The sequence below is a fragment of the Antechinus flavipes genome, chromosome 2, assembly GCF_016432865.1.
Source record: "Antechinus flavipes isolate AdamAnt ecotype Samford, QLD, Australia chromosome 2, AdamAnt_v2, whole genome shotgun sequence".
In the NCBI taxonomy this organism is placed as follows: Eukaryota; Metazoa; Chordata; class Mammalia; order Dasyuromorphia; family Dasyuridae; genus Antechinus; species Antechinus flavipes.
The window spans coordinates 493,690,260-493,705,158 of record NC_067399.1 but is presented as its reverse complement, the minus strand read 5'-3'; the positions used below and the strand labels follow the sequence as shown (position 1 = coordinate 493,705,158).

At 39.8% G+C, this 14,899-nt stretch overlaps 1 protein-coding gene across 1 annotated transcript; it reads right to left on the bottom strand.

Moving 5' to 3' along the window:
- LOC127550734 (metallothionein-1E-like) lies at positions 1-1,223 on the bottom strand. Its single transcript, XM_051979882.1, has 3 exons — positions 1,106-1,223; positions 574-639; positions 1-219 (listed from the first exon to the last, which is right to left on the bottom strand). The coding sequence occupies exons 1-3, from the start codon at positions 1,131-1,133 to the stop codon at positions 125-127; spliced, it is 189 nt and encodes a 62-aa protein (XP_051835842.1). The 5' UTR covers positions 1,134-1,223; the 3' UTR covers positions 1-124.
- Between the last annotated feature and the right edge of the window lie 13,676 nt (positions 1,224-14,899).

Here is a 14,899-nt window from a genome sequence, read left to right as displayed (position 1 = left end):
TAAACATAGTCATCAAATTTATTGTATTCATACATTTCATAGAAAAACAGTAGAAAAATATCCACGCTGTTTGAAAATTCAGGACTGTACAAATTCTGTTTACAGGCAAAGGGAAGTGGGGACATCACTGGCAGCAGCTGCAACTCTCACTCTGAGGGGCTTTGCAGACACATCCCTGGGCACACTTGGCACATCCCTTAGGGCAGCAGGGGCAGCAGCCTGAAAAGGAAAGACAGGAGATGAGTGTGAGGGACCTGCCCCGAGAGTCTGGCAGGGCTCAGCCCCAAGGATGCTTATGGGGATGGGTTTAAAAAGCAAGAAGAGGAAGTCAGCTTCATTTCTAACATAGTCCCTGCACAGAGACTTAATATGTGGTAAAAGGAAGTTCCTCGCGGTACGTTTAAGGAAAGCTGTACCACTAGGAAATGATGCCATGGCCTCCTTCCCTCCTTGAACCCCCTCTCCCTCACCCAGGGCTACCCAGGATTCTTTCTGTTGGGGCAAAGTTATTTAGTTCAACCCAGGAAAAGTATTTCTCCCTTCTCCCCCGCACCCACCCTGCAAAATACTCACTTTTCTTGCAGGAGGTACACCGACATGAAGTGCATTTGCAGACATCTGCACAGGTACAAGAGCCACCTTGAGAGAAAAGGAGAACTCAGCAAAGACAGATCGGATCCCTGGCAAACTTTAGGCGCCAGACTTCCCACACCTCAAAATATCTTCATCAGCAACCACAGAGCCGCAAACCTCATCTTAACTGTTCCCCGCGGCAAGCGAGCCGCCGCATTACCTGGCCCTTTCCTAAGGGAGCCCCTTTTTAGATGGAACCCTAACGCCTGTTCTTGGTCCAAAAGGCTCCTCTCAATCCATCTCATCCCCGGGGCCACCACTGCCGAGCATATTTCTGGTGTATGACTTTAAACCCAAAAGGCGGAGGAAGAAAGGATGAAAAGTTTTCTACACTTCATTTAAAACAGACCAGCCTCCCGGTTCCTGACGACTAGCTCTTTTCTCCCCGGCCAGCAGTTCTGAGCCTAAGCTGCCCCAGCCCGGGCACAGCATCCCTGGCCGAGGGCTATGTCCAGAACCAGGAGTCCCTTACCGTTCTCGCAGCTACAGTTGGGGTCCATGGCGGGCAGGTAGACTTCTCGCACGCAGCTCGCACGGAAGGAGAGGCGGGAGAAGGATGCAGCGGAGTGCAGAACTCTGTCTTCTCATTTATAGGGAAAGGATCGCAAGAGCGAGTGCAAAGGCCCCGCCCCCTTTTCTCTCCCTCCCCTCTGCACCTGGCCGGCAGCCTGCACACTGCCCGGGCTGTGCTGACTCACGGGCGCTGACCTCCGGTTTGGTGGCGGGTGCAGATTTCTCAGAACTCCTGCACTGAGTGCAGATCCTAAAGCGCTCGGGCACCCGTGGGGCTGTGCGCAGTCAGGAGTACGTGCCGCGGGCCTCGATCCCATCCCTGCCCGAGAGCCCCAGTCCCGCCCCGTGCTCCCTGAGGGGGCCCAGCCCGCCCACCTTTGTCCTTCAAGCCCAGCCTTCCTTAATTCCCGGTAGGGAGTCACTGCCTTCCCCCAAACCTTTGGGTATGACCCTCTCCCAGTGAACCCCCAAAGGGAGGAGGTGGCTCCGGTCCATCTCAGAGATTCCATTCTCTTGGCTACGGCTAAAAGGTGTGGGGAAAGTGCAGAAATTCCCATACAGAAACGTAACTAGAGCTAGAAGGCATGTCAAAGGGTGGGATGGACATGGATTTTTGGGTAATCCTTGAAGTTGGGAAGGGAATAAGTGTTTGGGGGGAAGTTCCCTATTTTTTCTTAATTACGTGAAAAAAAATTAAACATTTGTTTTTAAATTTTTGAGTTCCAAATTCTCTCCTTCCCTGTCCTCCTTCCCCCTTGAACAGGCAAGCAGTTCCATATCGATTATTCATGTGTTATCATGTAAACATTTCCATGTCAGCCATGCTATAAAAGAAAGTAGTCCCCCCAATAATAAAGGAAATGTAAAAAGTATTCTTTAATCAACACTCAGACTCCACTAGTTCTTTCTCATTTTTCATCAATTTCATCACTATTGTCTTGGATCAATATGTTGCTGGAAATTGCTAAGTCTTTCACAGTTAATTGTCAGACAATATTGCTGTTATTGTGTACAGTGTTCTTCTGGTTTCACTCATTTCTCTAAGTCTCCCCAGGTTTTTATGAAAGCACCCGGCTGATGGCTTTTGTATGGAATAACAATAGAAAATAAACATTTATATAGTACCTATTGTGTGTCAGATAATGTGGAGCACTCAAAGCTTGGTCAGACATTGAAGATCACCTGTCATTCTGACTTTTATTTTGACTTTGAAGACTCTGGGAGAAAGAGTAAGATTAACTTTTGTTTAATTCTGTCTCACTTTGTTTTTTTATTTTTAATAATAGCCTTTTATTTTCAAAATCCATGCAAAGATAGTTTTCAACATTCACTCTTGCAAAACCTTATGTTCCAAAATTTTCTCGCTTCTCCCACTCCCCTCCCCTAGACAGCAAATATAAGTTAAATATGTGCAATTATTCTAAACATTTCCACATTTATCATTCTGCTTCACTTTAGATCCAATTTATTCATGAGTCGACATCACCCTGTGATATCATTGATACTCTTCAAAAATGAAGTATGAAAAACAAGAAGATAAATCCCATTATTATACAGGTTAGGAAACTGAGGCAGATAGAGGTTAAATGACTTGCTCAAGATTATGGAGCTAGTTAGTATCTGAGGTTGGTTTTGATATATCCCCTGAAGATGGTGTTCAAAGCAAGGGCTGTTGGTTTTACTGGTGTATCTTATATCCTGACAGAAGGGGCTTCTCATCTTTGGTCAGTATCACTTTTTTCTCTAGATTGAGAGCAAAACTCTTCTCTCAGTGGTCAGCAATCTCAAATTGGGGTCACTTTGTCCCTGGTGACTTAGTCTTTTTCTTCTCTATTCTTTATGCCATTCATTTAAAATTTACTGAGTATGCACTGGTGCAAGGCTCTATACTAATATTACAGAAGATACAGAAGGAAAAGGGTCATTTGCCCTTAAGGTGTTCACTCTCTAGTAGAAAGGAGCAGATGTGATCAGAAATGTATCTTTAATGATCCTTTCAGTGGTTAACATTCTATGATGTCCTATGGCAGAAAGAGACGCAACATGGTATAGTGAAGAGAGGGCTGGATTTGGAGTTGTAAAACTTCAGTTCAATCTGCAAAATCTTCAGGAAATCACTTAATCTGGGTCTGTTTCCCCATTTGTAAAATAGTGTTGGACTATCATGGATGACCTCTGCAGCTTCTTCTATGTCTAAATCTGTGATCTCAAGTATATAGTAGGAATATAAATAAAATGTGCCGGGAACTTTGGGGAGGGGTTTTAGGTTTGGGGATTAGGGGAATGGATGGTGGGGAGAAAGGGAAGATACTTTGTCTCATTGCACCTACCCCAGAAAAAAGGAACACAATATGAATCTGGTTTGATTTCTCTCACTGACTCCTTGCAGGCACCTCATCTTCTGGCACTGAGTCTTATGCAATTTAGCATCTGGTTTTATTTATACTATATTCCTAAATACTTCCAACAGGCATTTTCTCCGCAAGCTCTTTTGAGGATGTAGGTGACAACCTAATTGTCTGTTCTGACAATACCCCTCACAGTGTTAGGCACATTTCCCGTCCCCCACTGGGCCCATGAACTGATTGGTGTAGGGAAGGTGGTGAGTTCTACCATTGCAGGTCAGCACCTACCTTGCAATTTATAGTCCTGAAAGGTTGTCTGAGGACAACGAGGGATTGAATGATTACGCCAAGGTCACCTAGCCAAGAGGTGCCAGAGGCATGACTTAGACCCACCTCTCCCTGACTACAAGCCCAGCCCCTCATATGCTATATTACACACTCTCTTTCCTTAGACACATGTGTCTAAAAATACTGGATAAAATATTAAGAGTCAGGCACTATCTTTCCAGGACACATTCATTAATTACCTACTATATGCAAGGCCTGTCCAAGGCATTGGGGACAGAACATAAAATACAGTTCCTACTCTCAAGAACTTTACAAATCTAATTTGGGAAGGAAACTACTCAATAATTGATTTTTAAAAAAGAGAATGAAGTAAGTGCAAAAGCTACATGTTATTTTTTAAAATAGGGGAAGAAAAGATCACTTCTACTCTGCAGTGGGGAGGAAATCAGGGCAGAGATACCCGCAGGGCAGGGACAGCGTTTGAGTTGGGCTTTGAAAGGACAAAGGAACTTCAGCAGGTGGAGACTTGAGGGTAAGGGGGGAAAATAGGAGAGAGGCTATTCCTGGCATGGGGGTTGGACATAGAGACAATAAGGTCTTTTAGTCAAAAAACTGAGAAAGTATGTGTGAGGGGCAAAGGGAGGAGGATGGAGAGACAGCTGTGAAGGCCCTTGACCCAGAGAGGAATCTTCTTTTCTTCTCAGCCTAATGTCCAGAATGCCTCCAGTTCTAGGAAAGCAGAGATGAGATTCACAACTAAGAAGTTACTTTAACAAAGTGGCAAATTATTGTCATCTTTCTGTAATGCAAAAGAAGGTAGCAATAATGACTAAGATTTATACAGCATTTAAGCTTTGAAAGGCAGTTTAAAACAGGCAAGAGAATTTAATCATTCTAAGTGTGCTATATATTATGCCACCTGGATGGACCTATAAAAGTCTTCCCTTCTTACTGAACAAACCTTTGGGGTGGAGTGAGGTGCCGGTGGTCAGTAGAAGATAATGCTAAAGAAGTGCTCTTTCCAAATTCACCTCAAGAAAAGTCTCTCTGTCATCTATCTGTTTTTTTCACTCTCCTTGTGTCTGTCTCTGTTTACTCCCATTCCTCATGATCTGTAGTTGGCAGCACATATAATTCTTACTCACGTCTGTGTAATGAGCTGTCCCTGGAATGCCCAGAAACATGTCATCCTTGTGCCATTAGGAAAGTAAAAACACACATTCCTGGAAGTTCAGATTTGGGAGGCAGGTTGCTTAATCAAGGATGAGAGAAGCCAGAGGAATAAGTGAGGGGAGGAAGAGAAGGAAAGTCAAAGAGGGACAAGATGTGCTGTCTGAAGGATATTGTCATTATGGATTATACACTTGCAGTTGGACATCCTGAATGAAGGCCCCCTCCCAACAATTTGCCTTCAGAGCTCATGTTTTCCACTCTAGGATCAAAAATTTTCAGCTCCTGTATCAGTAACTACAGCTCCTGGTCCAATAAGAGGGAATATTCAGAAAAAGTTCCACTCTAGGGAATCCAGAACAGGACAGTAAGTTTGTGATGTAAGTATAGCTCCTGGTCCAGTAAAAGGGAATATTCAGAAAAAAGGCTCTGAGAATCTGCCAAACCTGAGGTACTTCCTCTGCCCCAGAGCTGGGGTGGGGGTATGTAACCATTTTTAGAGTCCTTTTTTCTAATACTTTCTAATATTTTGTTCTTTCTTTATCTCTCTCTCTCTCTCTCTCTCTCTCTCTCTCTCTCTCTCTCTCTCTCTCTCTCTCTTTTTTGCTGAGGCAAATTGGGATTAAGTGACTTGCCCAGGGTCACAAGGTTAGGAAGTATTAAATGTCTGAGGTTGGATTTGAACTCAGATCTTCCTGACTCCAGTTCTATCTACTGCATCCCCTTTTCTGTACCTTCTAACACTTTTTCTAATATTTTCTAATACCTTAAGAAAAATTCATGTGTCTTTTCTATGTACTAACCATTATATTTGGATCACCAAAACAAGCCAATGATTGAATAACCAGTGCCTTTGAAGATGCTGCAGAGGTTACAGTGCAAAAGGAGGATTTGAGTTCAAATCCAACCTCAGGCAATAGTTTTCTTACTTACATAGTCATTTACACAGTTTCTTCATTTGCAAAATGAGTTTGGAAAATGAAATGGTGAAACACTCCGGCATCTTGCCAAGAAAACCCCCAAGTGGATCACAAAGAGCTGGAAAAAAGATTCAACAATCATGCTTTTCTGTTTCTCTTTTCTGATTCTCTTAAGCCAAAAGGAATGGAAGAATCTCAGTGGTTAGAGTGCCAGTCTGAGAGTCAAGAAAACTCCTCTTGTGTGAGTTCAAATATGACCTCAAACACTTACTAGCTGTAAGTGTGACCCTGGGCAAGTCACTTTTTGCCTCAGTTTCCTCATTTGTAAAATGAGCTGGAGAAGGAAACGGTGAACTATTTTTGCCAAGAAAACCCCAAATGGGGCCACAAAGAGTCAGACATGACCATAATGGCTCAACAATATAATCCACAATACAATGTAAGTCAATAATATGATAATGATGATTATATTTCTTACTAATATTTCTGGGAGTTCATTGATTACTCCAGCTGCATAGGTCTTAACCCATATACATTTCTATGCGTCAATAGAATATCTTCTGATTGTGGACTCAGAGGACCTGGGTTTGAATTCCAAATCTGCCATTTATTAGCTATAAAATGTTGAGCAAGTTAATTAACAACTCTGGACTTCTTTTTGGTCATTTGTAAAATAAAAGGACTAAATTAGAGGGCCTTCTATGGTTCTTTGCTATGATCTTTATCTATGTCCTCCCTGAAGGCCATTATAGAGGACCTACCCTGGAAAATAGAAGCTATATCTCCAGATCTTGCTCTAAGATTCTTAACATTTTTTCTGATTACCCTTGTAGCGCTCAAATGAGCTATTAGCCCTGAGTCTTGTCACATGGCAAGCCTATTTTCCATTTTGGATGTGATAGATGTATCAGCTCTCCTCCACAGGACCTCGAGAACCTTATTTATTCTGGGTTCCAGTTGTCAGGAGGCCATGCAAGAAAGAGGAGGAGGAGCTTGCACCTGGAAAGGGTAACTTCATGCTTCGCTTCTTTGGTCACTTTGTTTCAACAAAAGAGGCTAACCAATCCCCTATGGTCCATCCAGGGGGGCTAAGTACCCCAAGCCCCGCTTTTATGCCATTCCCTTCATCAGCTGCAGCAGGGTGATTAGGGACCATGGTCTTAAATCTGTTTCTAAGCATTTAGGAGCAGAGAGGTTTCTGAGAACCTAAAAGGTTAATGGGATCAGGAAGCTATGAGGCGGTAGTGTTGCTCTCTGCCCCCTCTCCTATCAAAAAAGGATTTTTAAAGGGAATTATTAGTGTGACAGGTATCACAGCAGGTCAGTAGCACAGTGAATGGAAGGCCTGGCCTGGAGTCAGAAAGATCTGAGTTCAAATCCCTCTTACTACCTGTGTAATCCTGGCCAAGTCACTTCACCTGTTTACTTCAGTTTCCTCATCTGTCAAATGAGATGAAGAAGGAAATGGCATCTTTGCCAAGAAAACCTCAAATGATATCATGAAGTCAGATACAGTTGAAACAACTGGATAACAACAATATCAGGACACTAGGTGATATTGCTCACATCTGATACCTAACTTGGTATCTACAAATTAGAGCAGGTAATTAATGTAATTAATTAATCAGCCTGGGTATAATAAGCAATCTTACTACCAATCTTACTACCTTGGGGCTACTCCAATATGTTTTTTTAAAGCAATCAGTGCATCAGCTCAGACTTTTCCTAATGACTACAGTCTCCCTACCTATTTAGCAGACAGTGCTCTGAAATGACCTGATCCTCCACGTCATTCTCTTCTGTGCCTGGAATAATATTATATGGTCCTGGCAGAGATTTTCAGCCTTCTTTGTGTCCCAGGTCCTTTTGGCCATCTTAGTGAAATCCCTAGACCTTTTTTGAAAATGATATTTTCTATCTTTTCATGGAAGGATGATGGAATCACTATATAGAAGGAGACATTCATTTTTGGGCATAGCCAATTCAGAAACTTGCTTTACTTATGCTATATCTTAAGTATATTTGTTTCAAAAGCTTTGTTTATTTTTTCTTCATGTTGTTGTTTTTCAGTTGAGGGAGGGAAAAGGAAATAAATATTTGTTCATTGAAAAAAATTTTCCATTTTAAAAAATAAAATGACTATTTTAAATTTTAAAAAGAAATTATTTTTAAATGGATAAAATTAAAGACAAATGATTACCAAAGAAATCAATTTTGCCAAAATGCAGATATCAAAAATTTTTTTCAAAAAGACAAAAAGCCCCAAGTTAATGGACTCCAAGTTAAGAAAACTTGATGTAAAGGTATAACTTGGAATCTGCTCAAGAATTACCAAAATAGGAAATCTCCCATATTTCTCTTTTCTAGAATCTCCACACCCCCTCCCAAATCCTGCACTTGGCAACTCCCTTTTCATTCACGTTTTCCCCATCTCATATGTTCATAAGGTTTGATAATTTATTCTATTCTTAATAACCATATGATTTATTGCAAGGTAAGGCAACAAAAGATAGCAAAACAGTATAAAACTAAGTTGTATGAATCTGTGATTTGCAAGCTTTGGGATTTACTGCCCTTCTCCAAGTTCACCTTTCCCACCCTGGTTAAGGAAGGGAAAGACATAGAAAGGATTTGGTGCCTTCTTCCACAAGTTATTGTTAGTACTAAGCTGCTGCTCAATATCCACCCTTCATCTTTCTCCATTGCACTTCAGGATGCCATCAACTCTGATTGTTGGAGATTGTGGTTTGCTATGGTTCTCGGCCACATGCTGACCACAGGGGTTATCAAGACAATTTCGTTTTAAAGGGAATCATTTGGGATCTTTGAAAGCATTTGTACAATGTTCCCATTGCCTTCTCTCTGATTTATTCAGTTCTAAGCCCAGCTAATTTCCCATCAGCAGTGTTAGCTAAGGTATATCTAGATCGATCTAAAAGCCTGGCTCAAATAAGTGCTTCATAAATAGTTGTTGAGAACATGGATAAATGAAAGTATACTGAATGTGTTATACAATGTTAGAAAAGGTCACGGTATCAGATGCTTTTACTTAACTTTATTCTTTTACAGGGAAGAATTTGATTTGAGGGAGGGATATTTCTAGAAATGACAATAAGAAACAAAAGACCTCACTGAAACACACTTTAAGAAAACACATAAATAGACAGTCTAACTCAAAAAGCTGCCCATCCAACAGGATGTCATGGTCTAAACCAGACCAACATCAGTCTTGAGCTCATGACTTTCCCAACTGTGGCCAGAATCAAATTTAAATGTTACTGGGAAATATTTAACAACTTAAATAATAACAAATAAATACTACAACTGTAATAACATTTATATAGCACTTACTATGTGCCAGACCCTACACTAGGCGCTTTATAATTATATATCATTGGATCCAACAACATACAAGGTGGGGAAAACATGAATGAAAAGGGAGTTGCCAAGTGCAGGATTTGGGAGGGGGGTGTGGAGATTCTAGAAAAGAGAAATATGGGAGATTTCCTATTTTGGTAATTCTTGAGCAGATTCCAAGTTATAACTTTACATTAAGGTAGATGCTATCATTATTCTCATTTTTACAGATGAGGAAACTGAGGCAGAGAGAAGTTAAGTGATTTGCCTAGGAATCACACAGGCCAGATTTAAATTCAAGTCCTTCTATATTTAGGAGGATATTTATATTTAGGCTTATAAGCCTGATACTCTATCCACTGTTCCACCTAACTGCCCCAATATAATATTATACAAATAATACATTTTAAAACTAAGTTAATGCAGTTGCACATATCCTTTTGAACAGATTAGTAGCCCCAATTTCTATGACTTTGATACTTCTGGTCTAAACAATAGACACTACCTGTGGAGTATCCTTTTTTATCTGGCCTCTGAGCATAATATTCTCTATGTTGGTGGCAAATTACTTAGGTGGGGAAGAAGGGTGGGGGGACTAAGCATTTATGCAGCATCTACTATGTGTTAGGGACTTTCCAAATATTTTATCATTTGATCCTCACAACAACCTAGAAAGATAATGGTATTCCTTATCCACATTTTATAGCTGAAGAAATTGAAGCAAACAGAAATGAACTATCTTGCCCAGAATCTATAGCTTACTTAGTAAGTGTCTAAGTCACATTTGAATTTATGACTTCCTAACTCCAGGTCCATCACTCTATGCAATGTACTTCCTATCTGCCTGATAATTGGAGATTTGGGCCTTCATGTTTTATGCCTCACTATCAATTTTCATGATACTCAAAGAGGAAAAGATTCCAGAAGCTTGAGAAGGAAAAAAAATCACAGTTATTACTCCAAAATACAGTGAAGATGCTATCAGCAACTACTGATTAATATATTTACCTTCTAATGCCTATAAATTATGAGAATGATCTAGATATGATCTGGCCTTAAACATTGGTACTATGTCTCTGGGCAAGTCATTTAACCTATTTGCCTCAAACGCTCTATAAATGTTAGCTAGATTATTGGTGTTTGGTCATTTTAGTTGTGTCCAACTTTTCATGACCCCATTTGGGTTTTCTTTTTATAGCAGATCACACCTTCAAATCATACATTTGACTAAGGAGTGTGTGAGATCCCTCGGAATTTATTGTGTGTTGATTTCAGAAAATAAAACAAAACCAAAAAAACCTCCACTAAGGCTTTCTGCTAGTATCCTTACACTGAGCTGATTTGGGGTTCCCAAAGACTGTACCAGCAGCCTGTAGACTTTAGGAGGTTTGAATATGGTTCAAAAGCTTTGAGGATAGAGCTAGTGACCAGCAGGGGTACCCTCCTGGAACTCATTTGAAGAATTTCATCATCAAGTAGATCATAGAGTGAAGAGTTTTTACTATATTTCTCAAGCAGAATTTAAGCTCTTTGAGGGCAGAGACTATATTTTTTTGGTACTTGTATTTTAAAAACTTTAAAAACTGTTTGTTGATCCATCCACAGATTGATTGAAGACATCCTAAGATAGATGGCAATTTGTATCAGTGGAAGGAAGAACTCACGCTAAATATTAAAGTATATTGCTTACCACTCCTATCCTCCACGTCTCCCAAAAAGTTTTGATCAAAACATACTTACAAAGGTTCTTCTCCAAGGCTGCTCAAAAAAATGCTAAAATCACACAAAATTCTTTAATAGTAGCTATGGAGAGGTCTTCTGCATTGTTCAGTGATCCTCTGGTTATAAATATTTACATGACAACAATAAGGGAAGCTCGAACAAGCAGTGGATAGAGTGCTAGGCCTGAAGTCAAGAAGACTCATCTTCCTGAGATCTCAGGATCTGACCTCAGATACTTTACTAGCTGTATGACCCTGGCCAAGTCACTTACCCCTGTTTGTCTCAGTTTTCTTATCTGTAAAATGAGATGGAGAAAGTCCAGTATCTTTGCCAAGAAAACCCAAATGGGGTCATGAAAAGTTGGACACAACTAAAATGACTAAACAGCAATAATCTAGCTAACATTTATAGAGCATTTGAGGCAAATAGGTTAAATGACTTGCCCAGAGACATAGAACCAATGTTTAAGGCCAGATTTGACTTTGAGCTCTATCTGCTCTGCTCCTAAGCTGAATAGCTACTATTAAAGAATTTTGTGTGATTTTAGCATTCTTTCTTCCTCCCCCTCTTCTCCAGTTGATACAAAGGGATAATGACCTCAATGATATAACAAGAACAAATGTACAAGCATTTCTCTCATTTTCTCTTCTAGTCCACCTCAGTCTCTGAGGGAATAGGCGCAATATTTAGTTGATTTTTTTTATAAAACATTGCTATGGAATGAGTTTTTCTGCTAAGTTAGGATTCTGCACTTCCAAAGATTATTCTTTGTCTCTCTGGTCATTGATGCTGGGCTGACTACAAAACCTGACTCATTCCAACTCGGGATTTTCCATGTCTACTCTTCAGACCAAGGCTGGAGACTCTACTGCACTTCCCTAGAATGGAAAAGAACACAGTAAAAGATATATGTGTGGTGTTCTAACATGTATCTATTTGTAGATATATGTTATCAATATTCACATTACTTTTTTGGATACAAATAAATATACGTGTGTATGCTTACACACATATATACATAGATACACAAATATGTATATAATACAAATATATACATATAATGTACATAATATGTAATAACAATAATGAAGGCTGCTTGCTGGGGGCAACATCCACTTCTCTGGATACAGATTTGGTTTATATTGATTTTTCTGGCCTGCTTAGAATTCATAGCCAATGAGTGGCATTCTGCATCATTTTAATGCACTACCAAGATAACTTGTCTATAAAGGAAAACTTGCCTGGAGTCATGGGCAGCTGAGTGTCAAGATCTCATTAAGTCTTTGTGGAATCAGCCTGAACAGGATGGAAAAATTTGAGTCAGGTTTTTTTTTTTTTAGCCTACAGTAAGACAGGGTGGGAGATAAGGGTGGAAAGAGCTGGTAGGTGGTCCAGTACCCAGAGTGCCAGGTCTGTAGTCAGGAAGATCTAATTTCAAAATCCAGCCTAAGGCACTTACTAGCTGTGATCCTAAAACACTTACTAGCTAATCCTATTTGCCTCAGTTTCCTCATCTTTCAAATGAGCCATAAAAGGAAATGGCAAACCTGCTCCAGTATCTTGGCCAAAAACCCTCAAATGGGGTCACAGAGAGTTGGGCATGAATAAATCACAAGAATGGGGGGGGGGCAGTAATTCAATCAAACAGAATTCATTCACAAAGATTTTTTTTCTCCACATTGTCCAAAATATTCCTAGATTGTTGTCTCCAATTCTTCCACCACAACCCTGTGAAGCAGAGATGACATAAAAGTGCTATTTAAATCTAAAAATGGGGTAGAGTGGAAAGAACTCTGGCTTTCAAGTTAGAGGATCTGGGTTCAAATCCTATAACTGTCTCTTATTAGCTGTGTGACTTTCAGCTAATCATTTAATCCTCTGGATTACAGCTTCCTCATTTACAAAGTTAAGGGGTGTGTGTGTGTGTGTGTGTGTGTGTGTGTGTGTGTGTGTGTATGTGTTTGCTTGTACCTGCCCATGAGGAGCACACACATCTAGGTAGCGCAGTGGATAGAGCACCAGCCCTGGGGTTGAGGGCCTGAGTTATAATTCTCTCTCAGATACTTATTAGATAAGGGAATTTAACCCTGATTGCCTCCCCTCATCAAAAATAATAATAATAATAATAAAGTGAGGAGGCTGGATCAGAAGAACACCGAGTTTCCTTATGGTTCTATGATCTTATGATGCTCATGGGAAAATTATCACAAGAAATTTTGAGTTTTTTCTTCCAAAAGATAATAACTTTCTTCAAAATTGGTTAGACTGATCCAGTCATTTTAGAGAGCAATTTGTATTTATGGCCAAAGGGCTATCAAACTGTGCATACCTTTTGACCCATAGTGTCTCTACTGGGCTTGTATTCCAAAGATCTTAAAGGAGGGAAAGGGATCCACATGTGCCAAAAAAAAAAAAAAAAAAAAACCAACACTACATATATATATACATATATATATATAGCAGCCCTTTTTGTAGTGTCATGATAGAAATTGAGTGGTTGTCCATCAGCTGGAGAATAATTGATTAAGATATAATATATGAATGTAATGGAATATTATTTTTCTGTAAGAAATGATTAGCAGGATGATTTCAGGAAAGGCCGGGAAAGACTTACATGATCTGATGCTAAGTGAAGTGAGCAGAACCAGGAAAACATTGTATACAGTAACAAGATTATGTGGTGATCAACTGTGATAGGCTTGACTCTTTTCAACAATGAGGTGATTCAGACTAATTCCAATAGACTTGTGATGGAGAGAGCCATCTACATCCAGAGAGAGGACTATGAGGACTGAATATGGATTACAAACATAGCATTTTCACCTTTTTTGTTTTTGTTTGATTTACTTTTTTTTCTTTTTCACTTTTTTTTCCTTTTTGGTCTGATATTTCTTATGTATCATAATAAACATAAAAAGATGTTTAGAGGAATTGTGCATGTTTAACCTATATTGGATTGCTTGGTGAGAGGAAATAAAGGTGAGAAATTTGGAGCATGGAGTTTTTCAGGGGTGAATATTGAAGATTGATCTTTGCATGTATTTTGAAAATAAAAAACTATTATTAAAAATGTTTTAAATAAAATTTTAAAAAATTGGTTAGAAATAAGAGCCACTTTTTAGGTTGTCATCTAACCGTCCTTTTTTCTTGCTTTTTATTTCCATTTCTTAAGTTTTTGACATGCCTAAGAGCTCAGGGCACTTTGGTGCCACCATCTTGTCTTCAAGGATCTCATATTCCACTAAATTTGGGGTTCTGCTATATTTACCCAGTTATGTGACTCTGAGCAACTTAACTCATTGACTTATATCTCCGAACTCACCAGCTGTTTAGCAGTTGTGGAAATAACATTGAATTAAAGTCCAAGTGCTGCTTCTGCTACTTGGCAGTGCTTGTGTGATATTGGACAAATAATTTCACCTCATAGGGCCCTAAGGTTCTCATCTTTAACATGAAAGGGTTAACATTAGTGACTCTAATGTTCTCTGAATTCTTTTCACTGAATCACAGAGTTGGAAGGGACCTGAGAGATCTCAGCCATTCTTGAAAGGAATCATCCTGTCTTTGCCTTTGCTAGAAGGCTAAGAAGGAAGAGATCACATGCCCATCCCCATCTCCATCCCCATCTCTCAAGGCAGTCCATTCCATTTGGGAACATTTCTATTTGTGAATAAGTTTTATCCTCTGAGATCAAGTTTAAATTTGCTTCTTTGCAACATCCATCTATCACTCCTGTTTTCCCCTTCTGGGGATAAATCAAATTTAATCTCTTTTCTACATGACAATCCATGGAATAGTTGGAGACAACTATTACAGCCTCACTAGGTCTTCTCTTGGTCATTTAAACATTCAGCCAATTAATCAAATGGTCCTAGGCCAAACCCAAATTCAGATTAAATGTAAATGTTAGTCATTTCTGCTCTGGCCAGAAACCCTGAGGGTCTTCCCCTC